The sequence below is a fragment of the Semicossyphus pulcher genome, unplaced genomic scaffold (genome assembly GCF_022749685.1).
Source record: "Semicossyphus pulcher isolate SPU_LCO1_2020_fin unplaced genomic scaffold, fSemPul1.0.p SCAF_10, whole genome shotgun sequence".
NCBI lineage: Eukaryota > Metazoa > Chordata > Actinopteri > Labriformes > Labridae > Semicossyphus > Semicossyphus pulcher.
Window position 1 is genome coordinate 8,058,083 of NW_027211604.1, and position 21,777 is coordinate 8,079,859.

At 41.3% G+C, this 21,777-nt stretch overlaps 1 protein-coding gene across 1 annotated transcript in view; it reads right to left on the bottom strand.

Moving 5' to 3' along the window:
* LOC138596866 (seizure protein 6 homolog) overlaps positions 1-21,777 on the bottom strand; it is a 107,656-nt gene that overhangs the window by 24,254 nt on the left and 61,625 nt on the right. The window contains exon 4 of the mRNA XM_069668302.1: positions 9,205-9,397. Within this exon, the coding sequence (XP_069524403.1) occupies positions 9,205-9,397 (193 nt within the window). The remainder of the gene's footprint in view (positions 1-9,204; positions 9,398-21,777) is intronic.

Genomic DNA, 21,777 nt, shown 5'->3' on the forward strand with positions numbered 1-21,777 from the left:
ATATTTCTTCAGTTTTACATATATCTGTCACTAAATTAAACTCGTTTCATAGATATTCTTATTGATATTTACAGTAGTTTGTCATTTCCTGGAGAACATAATGTTAAAGTAATAATCTTGAAGATTTTCACTTAAATAAATGTCTGTTAAGTCAGTGGTTCCCGACCTTTTTGCCTTGGAGCCCCCCCCCGCTTGAGAAAGGCTGAGCCCCCCTAGCCTGTACACACGTCCACGGAACAATAAAGTAACTAATTCCAAATCTTTAGTGGAAAAAATTAACACCAATCAGCCTATAGTTCTTTGTTGTTTTAGTTTATCAAAGTTATCTTTAGTTTTTATAATAAACATTTCTGCATGCAAGTATGAATGTATGTCAAAAATATATCTGTGTGTATGTATGGATGAATTTTTTTTTTTAATAGTTGAACAGAGTTTTGATTATCAAAGTGATTTTATTAAACATGTGCAAATCTAATCTCAACAATCTCAGTGCAGACAAAGTCTCGCTCACACCCAGCAATCTTTGGGGCCCCCCTAAGGGGGGCCCAGACCCCAGGTTGGGAACCACTGTGTTAAGTCAATATCTATCCAAAATGAGGTAACACAATGGTGATTGAGCCTGCGGCCCACTGATGAAAGCCTTTGCATTTGCAGTATTACGGACTTGGTGTCACAATCGAAAAGTCACAAGCGGCGCCCCGTTAGTGACGCGTTTTCCATCAGCCAGCAGTGGTTGGTCTGCCAGAGAGGGTAGGCGGTGCTAAGCGGCTGCTTTTCCGGTCTCTGTAAGTGTTGCGAGTAAACAGTAATCTACTATGGCTGAACAAACAAAGAAAAGATGACTACAGATACAACTTCAAAAATAAGTGGAAATCCAAAGAAAAAGAAACAAACTTGATGCTCAGATGAAGCAAACTGTCTAAAAAGGAAAGCGACCGTCAGCGAGGAAAATCAAGAGTTACAACCGGAGCCAACCGTGGACGTCACACATGCAACACTGTCTGGATATCTATGAAGTGTGTTCCCGCAATTACCGTTTATCACCATAGATGCGGCCAAAGAGAACGAAACTGAGATCTTGACTATGAATGCTGCCAGTTACCGCAGCTATAGAGCACAACCTCCGAGCTAGCTAGCAGGTTAATGTAGCATTCTAATCATTTGATTTTCCTGCCACACTGCTAGGAAAACACCCAAGGGTTTATTTTTTTAGATGTATTAAAACATATCTGACAACTTCTAAACAGCCTTGATACAGTAAACACCAGCTGTTAAAAGACATTGACACAGGTCCCATGATAAAACCACCAAAGGCCCGGCCACTTAGCATCTTTCAGAGCCGGAGCCTCTGCCACAAAACGTGACACTTGACAGACAGGCTTGCTGGTCCACGCATGAATACTTTATTATATTTGTGTTATGGGGTCTCCTCATGCACAGATGCTGAGCGAGTCGAGGTTAAAAGGGCACAAAAAAGATTAGACCCTCTGTTGCAGGTTGGAGTTGAAGAGCTTGCTTTCTGGCCAAACATTTGCAGATGAAAGACGGCACTTTAGCGATGTTTCCAGCATTACCTTGAAGCTAAATTGGATATTCAAAATGTTTTTCTATCAATCTTTGAACTCGAACTCGAGGGAAAACAGCTCTAAATGCATAATGGCCATAAAAGCTTGTGAAACTGCCCCCCATCTACGATGTTTTAATCTACTGACGTTTTCTTTTACACAAGCCACTGGTTTCCGCCATAATGAAACAGGCCTTTTTCTTTTGCAGTAAATCAGTGAGCCACGGGGATGAGGTACACTGCCCCTGGGTCATCCATTCAATTCATAGTTTATCACTAGCTCCAATGAACCTAGTTATTGCCATTATCATAGCAGCATTTACATCCCTATTGAGCATGCAGTGGGAGAGCCAGAGGCAAAAATGTAGAGCCAATTCCTGGAGTATTAAATTACGTGCTGCCTCCATTCCAGTAGATGTGGTGCTGGGCCATAAAGTCTGATTGTTTTGCCATTACAAATAATAGATCCACAGTGCAGACAGCCAGGAAGATTAGCTGATGGTACTGTAGGGCCACAGGAAGCAGATGTGGAGCTTATGTCTGGGGTTATTGTTTCCTTGTAGGGGAGAGGGAACAGTCACATTGGTAATACTCAGATACATCTTCATGTTTTTAACAAGACTGATATGGGCGGATGTTTAATATCAAATGTCAGGTGTCAGGAGAGAACGTGTGTTCTGAATCGAAATGCTGGACTATATACTACATACTTTTACAGCATACAGCAGTAGTATGTAGTATGGAGGACCTTTTCAAATTAATATTGCAGTATGCTACGCCAGGCGGAAGTAAACAACAACTGCCGCTTCTTTAGCTACAGCGCCACCTTCTGCTGGAATGCTGCTGCTGTCATTTCAACTGCCGCTGTGACGTTCCAGCGCTTTGCATTGTGGGATACAGTAGGCGAGGTAGACTGGTCCGATGCATACTGGAGATTTTCTCCAAATCAGTACAACATCCGGGCATTTTGGCATACTGCACATTTGGCTTTTGTTTGCATACGGCATACTACATTTTGGCCAAATCAGTACGTACTGCTAGTATAGTATGGCATTTTGAACACAACAATAGAGAACTAGTTTAACAGATTTTTTACCAAGGAAGTCATTTTGACTGTGTTGTTTAAATAAAACCTTTCCAAAAACAAATATATATTTTAATTGAACATTATTATTTTATTAAAATTACAAAAAACAAAAGACTTCTGATTATTTGTACCTTGAGTACTACCAGTTGTATTAACCATATGCATTATATATGCATTACCATAAGCGATATATAGAGTATATCGTTTTTGCGCTTTTCCCACGGTTCAAGATGCTTGCCGTCATGCCTTGCATGAAATGTTGTCTAGTCTTTTTTTTTTACGCTATTTAAAAGCAAAACCAAAGAAAGAAAAAAGATGCTTTCCAGCCTAAACTAAATGGAAATATTGAATACATAAAATAAAATAAACAATTGCACTGAAAATGTTTTTTGCTGATTGCTCAGTATTTACAGGTGCTGTAGTCGTAGAAAAACTAATGAATAGTCACAGTCATTAGAGAAAAATTCTTGTTCCCGATGTCTGTTTTTATCCTCGAGGTTGTTGCAGCTCAGTGTGCCTCTCCAAACATTACAGATCCATGAGTCCTTTATTTTATATGGATTCTTGAAATCATCTGCAAGGACTGCTAAAGCATTCAGAATGAGCGCCACGCCCATTCTAGTAGTGATAAAGGCCATACTTATGAAACAATGTGTAAGTGCCTGATATTAGACAGGCATATTAACCGTCAAATTGCGAACAGGGTGTCCTATAGTGGAAAAACCGGACTGTTAAATATCTTTCAAAATGAGCTGTAGGAGGGCATCAAAGGTCAGAACAAGGAGCCATTATTGCTGTAACATCTCTCACTTATTGACAGGTGAGGTTTTTGTACATTGTTTGATATTGTTTTAAAATAGATGTCCATAAAAAAAAATCAGGATAAGGAAAAAATAGATCCAATCCTGGGAGTGTCTTTTTTTGTAACTTGTCATAACCACTGCATCATCATAAGACATCTGAGCCTGGGCTAAATGTTTTTTTCTCTTTATTTCACAGCATTGTTCACAGGAGTCAAAGAGGAACACTTCCTGTTTCTTTGTTTTTCTTATCTGTGCTACAGCAATATATTATTTCTGCCTTTTTTTGAATAGAAAGTGTTTCTGTCATATTGCTTCCTGCCCTTTCTCACCTATCTGAAATTAAAGTTTTGTTTCTGTCAACAAATATGGAACCTATAATCTGCATTTTTTGCATCCAATGATGAGTTTGGGGTTTCTTCTTCCTGCTGTCAAAACTTGCTTGAGATTAACGTAAATCATTTCCAGACAGTCAAACTTTCAAGAGCACTTGGTACGACTCGCATACTCCTGCTATTATTGCTGCTCTGTGCGCATTTCTCATTTGCCTGGGTACTTCAAATTGCGAATGCTGCTGCTCTTCAACTAATAATGGACAAATATTGTCGACTGGGGCACAATAGACGAGGTGAGGAAGCCGGTAATGCTTAGTTAGCCACCACATTTGGACAAACAAATAAAATGCATTTCAATTTAGACCCAATAAACATTTTTGTATTTCGAGTGTTGCCTGAATGTCTTCGGTGGGAGAGCTGGAATGAGATGAAACTTGGCGAGGTGAGGGCAGGAGATAATGGAACGGGGTGAAAGCAGAAAGCAAATAATGAAGGTATTGTTGATTGTTATTGTTACATTTAATGGCAGCCTATTTGGAGAATGCCACCACTTTCTGTCACATTCAGAGAGTAAAATGTGTTTCCAAGGAGAGAAAACCCCGTGCTGGCGACTAGTCATCTGTAGTTAGATGTTTTAGTAATGTGAGATGACTGTCCTGTAACTTGTTGGATAAATGACTGTCACTGTATCCATCCTCGTGCCCAGGCTGTGCACCAAAGCGTTACCCTTTACAGAAAGATCAATAGTGTTGTCTCTGGGAAAGTGATTCAGTTGTACAAAGCCAGCCTGTAGTTGTGCCATGATATGGCCTATTGATATTTATGTGGTCTGGTTAAAAACTCGATTTTAACGGTCATTTACTCAATAAAGGCTATTAAAGAGAAATAACTTTGGACTGGAGGCTGCATCTCATCAATGATACCAAGAAGTAGTGGCGAATATGGATCGCTGCCAGTGACACAGGTCCTGCAGGGCCACCTGATTTGTCAACCCTGCTTATTAGTTACAGCCGCTCAATAATCCCTGTAAAACATCTCTGCCATCGGCAATGCCATCGATTATGTTCTAATTCACAAAATCCTGAAATGACAAGTTAAGCTTGTAGAGAGTTAGTGGTCAGAGAGGATTCATTCCATCGACTAAATAACAAAGAGGTTGAATATCCTTGAATTAAATTTGGTTTTAAATGAAGAAACTTAATTATGGGGAAATGGGCCTTGGGTTGTCTACACGTGCATGTCATTACCACATATAATTATACTCACATTGCTCATGCATACAGATGATTTTCCTTTTTCAATAACGACACCATTCCTTGACTGGTCAGTTAAAACACTCAGAATATAGCTGGTGCTGGTAGAATTACACTTTCTGCCATAGAGGTAACTTTTGTTATGAAAAGGCGCTGTATAAATAGAAATAGATTAAAAAGCCTTTTACATGCTGTAATCCAGCCAATGTTACACTTAGTAGAGATTTAATCTCCCTGTTCCATATGTGATTATAATAGGAGGTTTGGGATGCTGTCAACATGTTTGCAGTCATTGCTCCACTATTATGAAGGTTTAATCCGGAGATACACGCATTTAACTATGCATTCGACCGCTACGTCCATGCACCGAAGAAAATGTTGGAGAAATTGGCCACTTCAGAGTCCGCAATTACATTTGAATTGGCACTCAATGAATCTCAGGATACGTTGGGCCATTAAGGATGCACCTGATGGATCCTTCGTGGAAAAGGAGGACGCATTTGCCGACCGCATCTGAAGGAGCCTTCAAAATGGGACAACCTTCGCTGAGCCACAATCAGCCTTCAAATACGTCTTCAGAGGATGCTGCCCCTGAATTTGGACACAGCTATTGTGTGCATATAGGGTTTCTTTACAATCAGGATGCATTAACTCAGGTTTTGTGCTCCTGCATTGTATGTTGCATGCACTTTTTTCATAGCTGCAGTGGCTGTCTATAGTTGAATGGAAAATGGATGTTCTGTTTAGATAAGGATATGTGCCTATGTGTGTGTATTGAGAAGAAGATAGGAAGAGATGTACAAGGAAAGTGATACAAGCCTCTCCTGTCCCACACGCCCACTTCTGACTCTGTACATACAAACAATAAAGCACACTTATAATCATGTTCCCGGTGTCAGGCTCACTGCTGGCGTTATAGAGGCATCCATCAGTCTGCCATCGCTGGCAGAGCCAACGCTGTAGCAGATATTAATTACCCTGAGCTGAGATCCATCTCTCCGCAGTTCTGTCTCCTCCTCCACGCTTGTCCAATCACATTTTTCACAGCCCATTATAAAGGACAAGGTGATACTCTGCTTACCAAGGAGAGCAACACAAATTGAAATATCTTCTGTGTCTCCAATATGTCTAAACTTCAAGAGATCTGCTCTCAGCATTTTTTCACATTAGTGTAATTAAATTTGTGCCATCAACTTTAAAATCCTGAAGGTTGTTTGGTTGACGACAGACTCTGCAAATCTGCTGGCATTTACAATACAGAAAGTTGACTCTGAAAGTATTTTTTAGGGTCATTAAAACTTAAATAACATATCAAGTGCCCAAGGATATGTACTGAAGCGACAGGCGTGACAAGATCTACCTGCATAAATATTTGGAGGTGTTGTTTAGAGCCATTTAAATATGAAACCCTCTTGTATCAAATAAATCATTTTGAGTATTGGCAATGGAGTTCAAATGTCAGCCATCCACATGCACCTTTCAGAGTTTCATAGCCTAATAATGCTGTCATCTACACATGGTCTCTTGCCAACGTGCAGATTTACACGCATGCTATCGAGAACATGCTGTAAGTCTTGTCCTGGTTCCAATCGTATTCGACAGTCTCTGTTCTATTAAAATATCACAGAAATAGATCAGCATTAAATTTAGTACATTCATTTAGATGTGTCTGACATGCTTTTATTCCAGTTGTTGGGAGTTTTAACAGAGTGCGACAGCTGACATTCCAGGAGCAAACATCTGGCTTTATATCCTAATAGCTTTCCTATATTAAATGGCTGGGTTATTCTCTAGGGTATATATCATTACAGCTATTATCATACTTTCCTTAACTGTGCATAATGTCCTTTTTATGAGTCTTATCCTAGATTTGCATGGAACAAAAAGAACCACCTGGCTATTTATGTTCTTTATGAAGCAGTTTAAGCAAATGTTATGTGGATCACAAGATAAACAGCAGCCAGCTGTTTCAATTAATAATTTGGGCAGCAACACCCAGAACACTGTCTCCTTTGAGTCTGGCTGAATCAGGTGCAGAGCACAGTAAGGCCATGGAGTTAATCCCACTGTGAATGTTGAGTGGATGGATAGATAGTCTTTAATATTCAAAAACTAAATAATGCTGATAAAGACTCACTAAAAGGCAAACAGGAGAAGTGAAGGACAAAAGCACACCTACTGACAGTGTCATACATTTCATCTCTTTGTCACCATCTGTCCCCATCTATGCATCACCCTGTATGATCTGCACCGACCCCTCGCTGTCATCCTTCAGCCTGACCACACACTGATATTCAGCAGCGATGGGCTGATTTATCTCCCGTCAGCGTCAGTGTTTTGATGGTCGCTTTCATTTTCCAGCTGATGAAAGAGCTGCAGTAATGTGGTGGAATGAATGTTTTGTCCAGCAGCTTCCACCATCAGCTCAAATCGATGGGGCATGTAATTGGTGGCCACTTTGTGTGATTGCTAAGATAAACAGACAGTGTTGAGGACATGGGAGATCAATGTCACGCACAAAACAAGCCGAGAGAGGGGAGGAATTTATGAGCCAACATGTTAACGACCAACATACAGTAACCATCTCTGATGGGAGCTTTTTGTAGTTACAATCTGACCACATTTAATAATCCTTGTAGCTTTAATCTCTGCAAAGACTGATGTACCAGTAAATCAGCATTTTCATTCAATGTGTTACTTTCAGCATTATGACTGATTCAAGTACGTTTGTTTTTCCCAAACTGGAAACCTCCATGGATGAAAAATTAAGCCAAATGAAAGTGCCAAAAAGTGCAGTTCTTCGAGTGGACACTTGGGGCTGGCTCCAGATCGAGTCAATCCGCATTAGGCCCCTTGTTTATATGCCTAACTTTGCAGCAGCTATGGACATGTTTACAGCCTGGTACATAAAAACTATTTAATGTTGTTTACAATATACAATAATAAAGGCTTGAAGTTCTGCATATTTAGTGACAGGGGGCAGAGTGACAGGGGGATGCTGCTAGCTTTCTGCTAGTTGTCAAAGTGGTGTTGGTGGTCAAAGGTCAAGGTCACTTTTCATTCTATTCTTGTGAACGTGATGTCTTAGGAAAGCCTGGAGGGAACTTCTTCAAATTTTGTGTTTACTTGGAGTCAAAGATGAACTGATAAGATTTTGGTGGTCAAAGGTCAAGGTCACTGTGAGCTCAAAAACACACATTTTTGGTTATAGAAGAATTCCTACGCTAATTATGATAAAAGTTGGCACAAACGTCCTCTTGGAATCAAGAATGATCTGATTAGATTTTGGTGGTCAAAGGTCAAGGTCACTGTGACCTCACGTCCATCCCATTCTTGTGAATGCGATATCTCAAGAACACCTTGAAGTAATTTCTTCAAGTTTAGCACAAACATCCACTTCGACTCAAGGATGAACTGATTAGACTTTGGTGGTCAAAGGTCAAGGTCACTGTGACCTTACGTCCATCCCATCCTGTGAACACAAGATCTCAGAAACACCTTGAAGGAATTTCTTTAAATTTGGCTCAAATGTCCACTTCAACTCAAGGATAAACTGATTAGAATTTGGTGGTCAAAGGTCAAGTGTCAAGGTCACTGTGACTACACATAACACGTTTATGGCTATAACTCAATAATTCATACGCTAATTACTGTATGACAAATAACAATGATAAAGTGATGACATTTTATACCCAAAAGGTCAAAGGTCAACTTCACTGTGACAACATAATGTTCTGCAAAAACCTGTTTCTGGCCATTATTCAACGCCATAACGCCAAAGGGGAGATTGTGCCCATATAGCAGATTTGGTCAGATACTGAATTAGTGACACTGATCTTTGGTGCCCACCTTGAAACTGTGGTGATTGTATAGATCTTAATGCTGTAATTCCAGTTTCTCATTTATATGCTTGCACTCATTAGCAGGTATCCTTGTTCATCGTACCTGGATCTTCCTTGTTACCTGGTTTGTGTTATTCACCTGCCATAAGCAAATGGGGAGTCTGCTATGTCCCACAAGCTCACTTAGCTTCTTTTTTTGGAAACATGGGCATTCGCCAGCTCATAAATTCTCATTACTTATACAGTCCAAGTTTTTTTCCCCTCCAAATGACACATATACTGACACTTGACAACATATGGCAGGTAGCATGGTACCGGCTCACCTTGGTAATGCAGCAGGAGGAATCCAGAGTTGTGTTGCTGGTCACTCCGGAACCGAATGGAGATCTGGTTGCTCCAGCTGCGCAACACGAGCCCCCTCAACAGGACGGACTCATTGGCAAGGATAAAGGGTTCTCGGCCTCCCGTGTCCTCCACTGTCACCTGCTCTCCCTCCAACACACTCACATTTAGCACCTGGAAATAAGAGGGCATGCCATGTGATTAGTAGAGCTGCAACGTTTAATCGATTATGTTGTCACGTTAGCAAATGCTCCAATGAGTGATATTCCCTTTACAAACAGACTTTGTATAGTGACAGATTGCACAAAGAACAATCAAGCTAGCAGTCAGTGCATTGTATTTTTTAGCTCCGTTAGAATGAGCACATTTCTATCCACTCATGGAAAAGACAAACAGGTTTTAACTCCAATACTGAACATGAAAAGAATCTTATTGCACAGAAACCTGGTGACTAACTGTTGACTTATGAGGCTTCAGATCACACCAGATGGGATCTTAATTCAGCACCACCGCTGTTGTGTTTCCATTTAAAGCCAGATTTAGTCTAATGATGTTTCTGGGAAAAAATGGGTCACCTGCTGTGTTACTTTGCTCCGTTGTCTACCAGCGCAGACACACAGGGATATGTTTGGTTTAGTCATTTCATTGTTAACCTGCTCCCAGATTGTAGACATGTTTTGTGTAATTGTAGAATCTGTCTGGGTCATCCCGCTCTTGGTTTGTTGCACGATTGACTCATCCCCTGTCAGTCTTTCTCGTTGTGCCTGTGAGCCTCTCTGACAGCAGTGCTTTATGTCTTCAACAGGTTTGAACAGCATCTGCAGCTAAATCTGGAGAGGGAACCTCAGGAGGATTGCATGTAGTTAAAGTGTCAGGATAATGGAGTACTGACACATTTTAGAGCAATATCTGATTAATTCCCCGAAGAGCTATAAAAGAGGTATGTTAATCCAATGGTAGGTCATGATTATTATTCTGTACGGTAAAAATAAATAAAGCTTTCTGCTTCACAAGGGTTCGTATGACAGACTTTTCTCAACGCTTATCCAGTATTGACTCTACCGATGAATTCTTAAGTCTTTATCGAGATATTTGGATAGTTTGTTTGTGTTTTTGTAGTTTGTTTTATTGAGCTCAGTGCGACAACAGCCTATTCAAGTGGCCGTCATCAGTTGTCGTCAAGAACATGTTGTAGGGCCCTACTCTGCCTCCTAGTCAGCTGAGTAGGTCGCTATCTTTTATTAGGGTGGGACGGGATGACCCATATTTTATTTAGGTTGCAAAGCCTATTGACTGCAGTAATTGTGACAGCAGCCAATATCACAAGTCAATTAACGTAGTGAAAAGAGTGAGAAAGACCACAATGCCAGGTTTTTGAGCTGGATTGATGGGTCAAACAAAAACAAGACATTGTATGGAAGCAAATCTGCCTCACCAGATTTTGAAATTTTGCCTCTGAATTCAACTCTCATTTTCAATAACTCATTTTCACTTTTATTTTTCAATGTTCAAAATTAAAAAAAAATTCAAACAATAAAAATTCAGGTGCTCAAATTCGGTGGGCGAAATTCAGATGCAACATCCGGGATAAAGAGCAATCGATTTCTTTTTTCAGTTTTTGCAAGTGTGTCAGAAAATGATAAGAGTTGAATTCAGAGGCAAAAAATTGTGCTTGAAATTCGAAGGCTTTAAAATGTCAAAGTCTGGGGAGACAGATTTCCTTCATAAGATTGTTCCAGAAGAACAGGTGTGAGACCACAAAGCACGTTAAGTTTAACTGAAGAAAGTAACTTATAATACGTAACCAAAATTCATAGTTGAGTTATTTGAAGTTAATTCATGTAAATAACCAAAAGTCTGAGTTAAGTAAAAGATAATGTATAGTGAGCAGTTTGTTAGCAGAATGAACCCCGACAGTGTTGAAGGACCCCGACGTGAAGCCATCTTTACACACCGCCGTTCCCCGTGCTGTGTTCAATTTAATGATTAGACTTTTTGCAATGTTAAACATTTTTTTGCGTTCTCTCCGCTGTTTTTGTCTCTTTTCTTTTTTTCCCACTGCAAACAGTCTGACGTCAAATTTACCCGACTTCTTTCGGCGGATTGATATGATTACGATGGTTGATGGTTAGTCCTCCAGATTGTGTAATTAGAGCCCTGGGGCTGTGACTTACGTCCCGCGTCACACAGAGTGTTGTGGGCCTGATGTGCGTTCTCGTCGGCTTGCATTCGGCTCGTCTGGTCAGTTTTCGAATAAGCTAGCAAAACCGTAACCTAAAAAGTTCCAGAACTAAACCTACAGGAGACCTCACGCCTAATTGTAACTTCAAATAGAGATGATTTTTCAATTTCTTTGTGATCATTGATTTACAAAGATACACTTCGATTCTAGCTCATTGTACTGCTGACACGGCTACAACCGTGACACTAGACGTCCCTGCAGATTTTCAAATGACCTCTACCGGACTGTTGAGAAATTCTCAAATTGACCATGGTAACGTTATACTGGAAAATATGAACTATTAAATAGTGCTAAAAAATATTGACATTTAGATTAAATTATGTGAAACAACAAACTCAGATGGGGGGTCTGTACTCTGATATCAATGTAGCCAGCACAAATGAGCTTACAAGGCATTACGCTTCCATGTTCATACATGAGGTGCGATTCACGTTGGGGTTATAGCATTAAACCCACATTAACAATAGACTCGAGTAACTTGAGGCTTGTTTCAAAGGAAGCCTGCTAACATAAAGTTAGCTTGCCAACAGTTATCGCAGAGACAGCTGACGGTCACGGAGCTCGCCAACGCGTGCACTCTTACGTCCTTCAAAGCCACAACTATCGATGTTTTTAGGGAGTCCCATCGAGAAATTGCTGACCTCAGAATGCCGTGATCAACCAACCAGAATCAAGTATTTAACACATTAGTGTCATAACCCTTAATAAGCCCTTCTGAAGCTATCAAATGGTAGTGATAACTTATTATAGACAGGTGCTTTGAACAAACTAAAACTGAAAATGTTGCATTAAAATACTAAAACTAAAACAGTAGATAAGTCAGAGAGAAACATTTTCTAAAAGAGTAGATCATATTTTGTGCGGTGGCCTGTGCTTATGAATACAGACACAGATAAGATGATAAGATCTGAATAAAAAACTCTGCACAGATTTCAACCAGGTCTAAATTAGACCCTGCTCTTGAGTTGAAAGATGAGTGCGACATCAAAACCAATTCAAGCACATCTTTGTCAAGCTCCCCTGTGAGATTCATAACATGTTGTGAAAGCTAATGCTGTCATAGGTAGTGGGCTCAGGCCTCAGGTATGCCATGATGCAGAGAAAGAGTTGCCCTCCAAAGGCTGTTGTCCCTGAGGTAATATGTGTGCTGGAGTGTTAGTGCAACAGCCTGGAAAAGCTGAGACAGTGGGCAGGGTGAGCACACTGCACAACAGCGGCAGGAAAATGAATTTGGTCAGGTTGACTAACTGTCACTCAGTCGAAGGGGAGCTGACAATGAGTGCGGAGAGGCTAATGGACACTCTGAGACGGAGCTTAGAGGTGACTTCCTCCTGAATGATCCATGAGGTCAGTCACTTTGATTGATTTGATTTTTATCGCGACCAGAATTAAACACCGCTCTGGAGGCTTTCGGACAAACCGTGGACACAGGGAGCAAACAGTGGATCCAAATTGTCAAACAGGAGATAATCCTTAGCTTCAAGCGTGTTTAACAACATTACTTCTGTACGTTTAATACAAAAAAAACGTTGTATTTTGTCATTGCTGCTTAGGTAGATGAGTTGTTGCAGGAGCCTTAAACAGCAGTGCCACAGTGAGTAACAAAGGGATGTCACATGATTTTAGAATCCCTGTTTCTCTGTTTCTCAAGGGCAACGGCAATGACAGAGCCTCAGGCGCAGTTCTTTTTTTCCCACACATCTGCCTTTTTTTCGGTCTCTGAGTTAATATGGAGGGCTTGGATGTTTTGCAAATCAGGTTACTTCAGCTACTTTTCTCATCTTATAACTTTACAAGTCACACCAATGTGCAGCAAAGTAATTTAACATTCATGCTTACATAGAAATGAGACAGAAATGCAACCAAGGTGACTCCGCTCTTAATTAGACCCTGAATTGTTTGCACTGCGTTGTTAAACGGTTGCATCACAGTCTTGGAAAATTTTGAAAACAGGTACTTTATTTCACGGTGACATTCTTCAGCTCAAAAAAAGTTGTTTCTCCAAGTCGGATTGTATTTTTTCAGGATGCAGATGAAATAAATAAAAGAACAGAGCCTACAATTTCCTTCATCTCTCAATGTCATTCTCAAATGATTATCCTGTGATGTGTTTCAGTTTCCTCCTCTACTATTATGTAAAGCTGGTGATTCGATGAGAGCAGGCTGATATTCCACCACGGTTCATGCATATTTCAGTCAACTACCTCTTAAAAAATCAAGCTGGAAATCAATTGCGCTGCCTGGTAAAAGCCTCCATGGAACTTATAGAAAGCCTCTTATGTTTGCACATTTCACCCTCTCCACCCGGTTGCCGGTGGCTCCGAAGATGACTGTTTTGTAGTTCAGAAAAATAGAATCCAAGAAGAAATTAAAACTGTGCTCTGCATTAAAACTAGACTGTGACACCAGTCTGATAAGGAACTTTTTAAGACGGAGTCTTTCTTTTATTACATCATATTTACTCCTGAATGTAGACTGATGGATAATTGAAATGATTGACATTTCCTCTGTTTTCATTAATCCAAATACATTCATGGCATGCTCGAAATTATGTCTAAACTTAAGGAAATGGAAAAATGGCAAATGGACTGTACTTAAAAAGCCCTTTTCTAGTCTTGCGACCACTCAAAGCTGCTTTCACACTACATTTCACATTCACTCATTCATACACTGAAGGCAGATGCTGCCCAACTGCCGATCAATCATCACATTCACACCGTTGGCTATGCCACCAGGAGCAATTTGAGGTTCAGTGTCTTGCCCAAGGACACTTCGACATGTAGGCTGGGAGGATGAGGGAGCTGGGGATCGAACCACAAACTTTCCAATTGAAAGACGGCCGACTCTACCACTGAGCCACAGCCGCCCCAGTGTTCATATAGGATTGTTAACTGCCAACAAAAACGTCTGTCTGCAGTATCCTCTAAAATGTAGCCTACCAGGCCGCCATTTATTCCATCAATACCGAATAGTGTCAGTGCCCCAAAGATGTCCTCTTCCATCACTATGCAGATGACACGCAGTTTTATAATTAACTGTTGCTTGCACTTTGGTACATATATGTACTTTAAGCCTTTCTTTATTTTTCCGTAGAGAGCACCTTCTAACTTTATTTAGAGGGCAATATGAATATAGTTCATTGTATATTTGTTTTATGAATTGAGATCAGACTATTTTCCTTGCTGCTTCACTGAAACATGTGACACAGCTGCTCTGCACTACTTCACACTGATGGCTATCCAATGTCGGAACCCATCAGCTATCGCTTGACGACGATATAGCCTCTGGGAGTTATGGCCAGTTTTTCAGGGCTTCCGGCGTAGCCAGCAGTTAGTAACAAAGGACTTAGGCCAAGACTTTCTTTTTCCGCTCAGTGCATTGTTACAATCCGACTTAGCAACTTCAGAAGCAAGAATGGAGTTGAGATACACCATCTCAGAATGGATTAGCTCCACTTGCATGCAGATGTGTGTTTATGGAGATTAATAAAAAAGCTAACTTGTCGTCAGAAGACCGCCTTTTGGAGCAGGATGGAATTACAGTGGACTGCGTTCTGGCCTTTTGCCTCTCCACATCAACTATCTTCCTGCATGCAATCAGAGCCTGCTGATATGTGTTTGCTCAATACTAAAGGGACCAGAAATGCACTAGAAAAAAAACAGAACACTTTCAATGCCAAAAAACATGTCATAGTTAGTGTTTGTCATGGTGTTGTGTCCATCTAATGGATAGTCTGTTCTATGTTATTGCAGCAACTTATAATATTATTAAGTGAGGTCAAGCAGATGGTAGGTCTGTGACCACTCAGCTTACTTACACCAGGGAGGCTCGTGAAGGACAGGTGAGCAGATAGCGGACAGTGAACACTTGGACTGATAGATAGTTTGGCCCCAGAGGGCCCTATCATCTGTCATCCACCCAGGGACCTGTCAGTGCAGCCAGCAACAGCTGTCCTGCCTCAATTATGAATCATTGGCCATGTCAGGAGACATCACACTACCTTATCTTCACCAGCGCTGCAGCCAAATGCCCACAGGGAATTCTCACTGTCTCTCTCCCTCACTCACATACATAAATGCACGAGTGTGTGTGCCTGTGCACGTATGTATACACACACACATGCATGTACCTCTGGGCTGTAATGAGAGCAGGCTTATTGTAACTCGGAGCTGGAATCTCTGCCTCAGCAGACACATTTGTGGGACCGGGGATTTGGCTGACCAAGCACGCTTCTGCACCAACCACAACATTATCAGAGGATGCCATCTAAACATTGTGCTGTTCCATTTACAGGACTGTGTTGTGAGAAATAAAGAATGTCTGTTTAGCATTTTCTAAATCCTGTTTACCGGCTAGAGTTAGTTTATGTAAGGAAAAACACGAAATGTAAGACCGTTCTTTTGGGTTGGTGCCCTTTGGCGTCAAACATTTCTTTTTTCCTACCCCAAAACTTTCCAAAGAAATATTTCCTGAGCCCAATCAAAATGAGAGGACGGGAGGAGAGAGGGTCATCTCTCTCCTCTAGCCAGTCTTTTCAATCAAACCTCTATAATGAACAGACCATCCTCCAAGGCCACAGTGCAATCGACAGGCCTGGAACCGCACTCGGAATACAAAAGACCCGGGGAAAATGTCTTAAATGAAGGTTTCCATGGATAACAATATTTGCAGGATTGAATGCTTCGGTCTTGTTGTGTTTGCTGTGACCTTTGCAGAACCGAGCACATTCTTTGTGCTGCATTGTTAAAACCATGAGAGTGAAGAGTGAACAAAAGGTTAAGATCAAGATGATTGCGTCTAAACAGAGAGCAGCTTTGCATCGCTTTTAATCTGTGAATAAAGATGTTGCAGGTATTTCACAGTTAATCCAACATAACAGAGAATCTGTGTAATCTCTATTATACAATTAGGGTGCTACTGTTTGCAATACTGTCAACTATAAATGTGTAATTTGGTGGGAAAGAGTAATCCTCTGCTGCTTTGAAAGAGACAATCTGTCAAACAAATGAGACTTTTAACACACGGCATGTGATCTTTATTCACTCATTTATTAATTTATCCGTAAGCACACAGAATGAGCTAACTGTCCGCAGAGGCTGCCTCTCACTGATAATTTACTCGTGGAAACATCTGGTGGTGCTCTGCAACGAGCATTTACACCGACACACAGGAGCCATTGCTGATGCAGAAATGAGCAGTATGTAATCAAAATGATCCCACTATACATGGAAATTAAATGACCCTGCTGCTGGGGGCAATAAATCAGCAGCCATTGGACTCACCAGCTGCAGTGTCATCATTACTATGATAAAACCTGCTGGCTTATACTTACAGTGGAGCTCGCTGGTAGTGTACCTACCTCATCGCTCCGTATCTGCGGCTCACATTCGAATAATCTTAGCTTATTAACTTCATACAAACAGAGTTCTTCCACTGCTCATTATTATGAAAATGTTATCTTAATTGAACATTCACCTCTATATAAACAACCAAGGCCATTTCCTGTTTGCCCCGCTGTCTAAAACAATGGATCCTCAGCAATCAGCAAAAGCTGAATGTTAATGAGGCTTTGCTGCAGCCTGTGGCTCAACACAATAGTACGCTGAACATTTGTTTCACATTAAAGATGGCCCATTTTAAGCTCCTGAGATAAACACCTACACAACATAGTGACCATCTTCTCTCAGATGATCTCTGCGCACGCCTTTGCTGTGGTCGTTGGCATTAAGTCTTCAGGTTTTCTCGTGTGTCTTCTCAAAAATAAAATGTTGTTGTCAAAGGACAAGGTCACTGTGATCTCCTTAGAAACATCTTTGGCCATAGGTCAATCAGTAGCAAACGTGACGGGGAAAGTCAGTCAGTCAGTCAACTCACTTTCCATTCTACTTCTGTAATATCTCCGGAACAAATGGAGGGAATGTTTTCAAATTTGGCAGAAACGTCGACTTGGACTCAACAATGAACTGCTAAAATGTTGGTCATCACAGGCCACTGTGACTTCACGCCTGTCCCATTTTTGTGAATGTGATATAACAGCAACCCCTCCAACAAATTTCAATAAATCTGTTTTTACATTTTTTTCATTGATCTGAGAGAAAAATGCCTTTTACGATTGAAGAGTGAACAATCTCCTCTCGATCTCTCCCTCATGCTGAACCTGATCCTTCTGGCAATGAGGGTTTACGATCACTTTCTTTTTATTCCGTAGACATGGAGACGATATGTCCCTCCTGTAACTGACCCGTGGTGTGACCTGCTTCTACCGTACTTTTTGTTTTATGTTATTGTATTCTTTCAAATATTTTAAATTGTACAAATACTGTCTAATCCTGGGCTGCACGATGGGGCAGTGGTTCCCGCTGTCTCCTCAAGACTAAAGGGTTCCTAGTTGGAACCCTGTTTTGGACAAAGTTGGCCTCTCTGTGTGTTTGCATGTTCTCCCCGTGCATGCGTGGGTTCCCTCCGGCTTCCTCCCGCAGTCCAAAGACATGCTTGTTAGGTTCATTGGTGACTCTAAATTGTCTGTAGGTGTGAGAGTGAGCGTGAAAGGTTGTCTGTCTATATGTGGCGATCAGTCTTGAGTGTGCCCTGCCTATTGCCCAATGGGATAGCTGGGAAAGGCTCCAGCCCCCCCGCGACCCTGAACAGGATAAGCTGTATAGATAATGGATGGATGGGATTATATTCCTTGCCTCGGTCATTCTCTTGGGAAAACGTATATGGATGAAAACTGCAACTGGACCAGTTGACATAGGCAACAGCACGGTGATAAATCTTCCATGAGCTCACAATAATTCGGATATTAAGACCCGGAGAATTGGTGCAGACTTTCATGAGAAGAGATTGCAGCTCATCTAATAAATCAGTCTCACTTTCAGAGGTTCCTTCTGGGCCTTGGCATCTCCGTTTATTTGCTGCAGTGTGCATGTTTGCATAAATTTAAATCCATGCATTGTTGATTAAACTTCACTATTTCTAGAACGCTTCCTTACTCTCCCATCCTCGTCGCTGACGCTGAAAGAGTCTGAGAGAACACAGCCATGTGCCAGACAGTCTTCTCCCTTTATGACAGCTCGCTGGGTGGAGGAGCAATTAGTGTCACCTGAAAGCATTTCTCTCGGGAAGGCTGGGCCCCACGAAAACTCATCTCAGCAAAGCCTTGACACCCTAAAAAGCTCATCAAGATCACACTGGCCTTCTTTATGTCCTGCCTTATTCCCTCAAGGCACAACATGATGAAGGCTTCCCTCCGTCTCATCCCAAGTTGATTAAAAGCAGAAAGCCCGTCTTGGCCCCCATTACTCAGATTCTGAGCGACATCTCTGCTATGCGTTGTCATTTCTGAAGCCGGGGAACGGCCAAAACATGTGCATTACCGTGTTGAAACTCGCTTTTAGTTTGTCAGAAGCGAGGAGGAAGGATTACAGGCGACGTCGTCTTTTATAGAGGAATTGTTGCTTTACAAAAGTGTGAGGAAAAAGCCTCACAACACATTCTTGTATCCCTTTTCGTCTGATGAGAGCACTCGAGGTCACCGAACGCCAACAAAACAAATTAAATCCCCTCCCTCATCACACACACACAATCGGCGAGGGTCAATGCCATGTGCATTGTGCTTCTTTTGTAAGAAATACTGGAATTAAAATGAGAGTGCAAAGGATCAATACAGCAATTGAGCCGGCACTGAGAGGAGGCTGTGTGTCAAGTATTGTTGCTGCTTATTAACATGACTATTGATTGGAGTCAGAGGAGCGTGGTCGCAGAGGCAGCATCAAATACCGATCGTTAACCTCCGAGTCAGGGTTAGCCATAAACACTTGGCATGCTCTGTAACATCTCAATCCTTAAAGGGGCATTTGAGTGCGTTATCCCCTCCTCAGGTGGATCTCATTAGCACAAGAAGCCTTGAGCTCATTAGATGTTTGCTACGAAAGTTTTATTTGCTTTGTTTGGAATAGTTTGAATCAATATCAGCTCATTTAAGGATGAAGTGGTTGGAAGCGGTAATTTTGCCCTCTGAGACTCAAGGCCTGCGTTTGATATTTATAAGCTTTAATTAAGGAAACAAACAGAGAGAGGGTTTTGTGTTCTCCTCACACTGATGGACAATTTTACTTTAAAAACTTCCCCTAACGGCTATGCTTTTACTTTGAAGGACTACTTCTAATCTAACAATGCTTTTACTTTGAAGGACTACTAATCTAACATTTAACCGTCACTTGCTTTACTGAAAGATAATCAAGAGAATGACGCAAGAGGAGGATTGAAATAAAAATATATCTATGAGGTAGACTGTCAGAATTAAGTGTCAATTAATACCTGTGTTATAGGTTCATCACAAAATTGATCGAGAGGAAGTGGACAAATAGAAAACCTGATAACTAGATGGAAATAGGAACACAGAGTGAAAGAGTTGGGAGAAGGATGGAGGGGAGAAAAAATGAGATCTACAGTATTGACCTGAAAATCCTCCTTCCCCATCTCCTTGAATGATTCTGCTTTAAACCTGTCAGAAAATGGAAACACTTCTCCAATCAGCCTTCGAGGCAGCGGGAGAAATTGGCCACGTCTGGAGCTCCCGACCCCTGAAATGTATCAACCGCTCTCAGTCCTCGCCAATACAATACACTGTCTTTTAGAAAGAGTGCGGAGATGTGGCCACCATGAAACAGGCCTGAGACAACCTGTGCTGAGCCTCAGATGGTAACGCCCGGAGACGCAGGCAGGTAGATCAGCGAGCGGAGGAGGCGGGGAAATCGGAGCGGGGACAGATGGTCTGGAAAGAGCTGATAGTTAGCTAACCCACCGGATTTATTTGATCAAATAAAAAAAGCTCCAAAACGGATTTTAAGCACTTTAATGCCACAGCCCAGTTCTGGAAAAAACCTCCATCTGTCCTTTGCTAAAACCTTAATGCCAAAGTGACTGCAGAGGAGAGGGGGAGACTGATATAGAGGGCAGAATAAGATGTGCTTAAGATATCTCCAGCTCTTTGGTAAAGTTAAATTAATGCCTTGCAGTTTTTTCCCCCACCGACCAGACAGATTGCAGTTTACATCACGCATTGTGTCCAACATAATGACAGTGTAAGCGGGGTGTGATGGGTGACAGGGAATGTATTTGTATATTGAAAATTACAGACCGAATATGTTTCCTTAGAAAAGAAAACAATGGTAAAAGTAAGCCTACATTTAACAGGAAACAATAGAACATCTCTCTCTTTGTTTTTCTCTGCAGGTCATGTGGTTGTCAGTAGACCCTTCTGTGATACCAGAACAAAGAGGTACACTCGGGGTAGAGCGAGGAGAATTGATCGCCAATGGCGTCCTTCTCTTAAATTGATAAGTAATTTAAAATCAACCAGGGTTAATGCAATCCCCTCCACATGTTGCTTACATATCGCATTCATGAGAAATGGCGCTCACACAGAAAACTGTTTCACACAGTCACATCAAAATGTCACAGTGTAGTTGTTTTTTACCTTTTGGGGAAAGAAATGTCTGTACTTCACAATAATGTCCTTTAAGAAGAATATATGTGAAACTGTATCAATTCTTAAGTTATGGCCCAAAACGAGATCAGAGGCCTTGACCTTTGACCGCCACATTCTATTCCGTTTGTACCAAATCTGAAGATATTTGCTCCAGATGTTCCCGAGATTTGACGGACACAAAAATTGGGTCTGACGGACAAACAACCCAGAAACGTATTAACTCCAGCCAAGGCCGTCGCCAGCGTGGAGGCACAAAGACAGGATTTCCACAAGTGGATGTAAACAGTGGAGAGAGGTGGTAACATAGCAGAGACACATGCATCTAATATCCAACACCTTCCATCGTTAAATAAGTAGCTTAAATGTTTATCATTACTAACCCAGCTGTGAGCGGACGGTAAGATGAATACTTTGTTTTATTTCAAGGACATGAAAACTGACTGAATTAAACCTTTAAAAAAGCCGTCCTCCACATTACAGGAGCCCTCTCTGGCTTTAGATTTACTCATCATCATTAAACATACTATAATAGCTAGAAATGTTGCACAAAACTATATTTTACATCCTAACCTATAACTTAAAGTATGCACCCTTCCTGTTAAAATTTACTATGTGCAGTTCATACTGCAACACTTTTTAAGAATATACTTCCAGAATTATTACACCATTCGTTTACCTCTGCTGGAAGTTGTGCTACAGCAGCCTCCTCATATTTCCGCAATTATTCTGCAGATAAATTGTAATGTGTCCAGAATCACCAGATGGGGCGATGCATTATATGCTGTTAGCTGCGGCGGAGGGGTTGAACAGTCAGGCTGA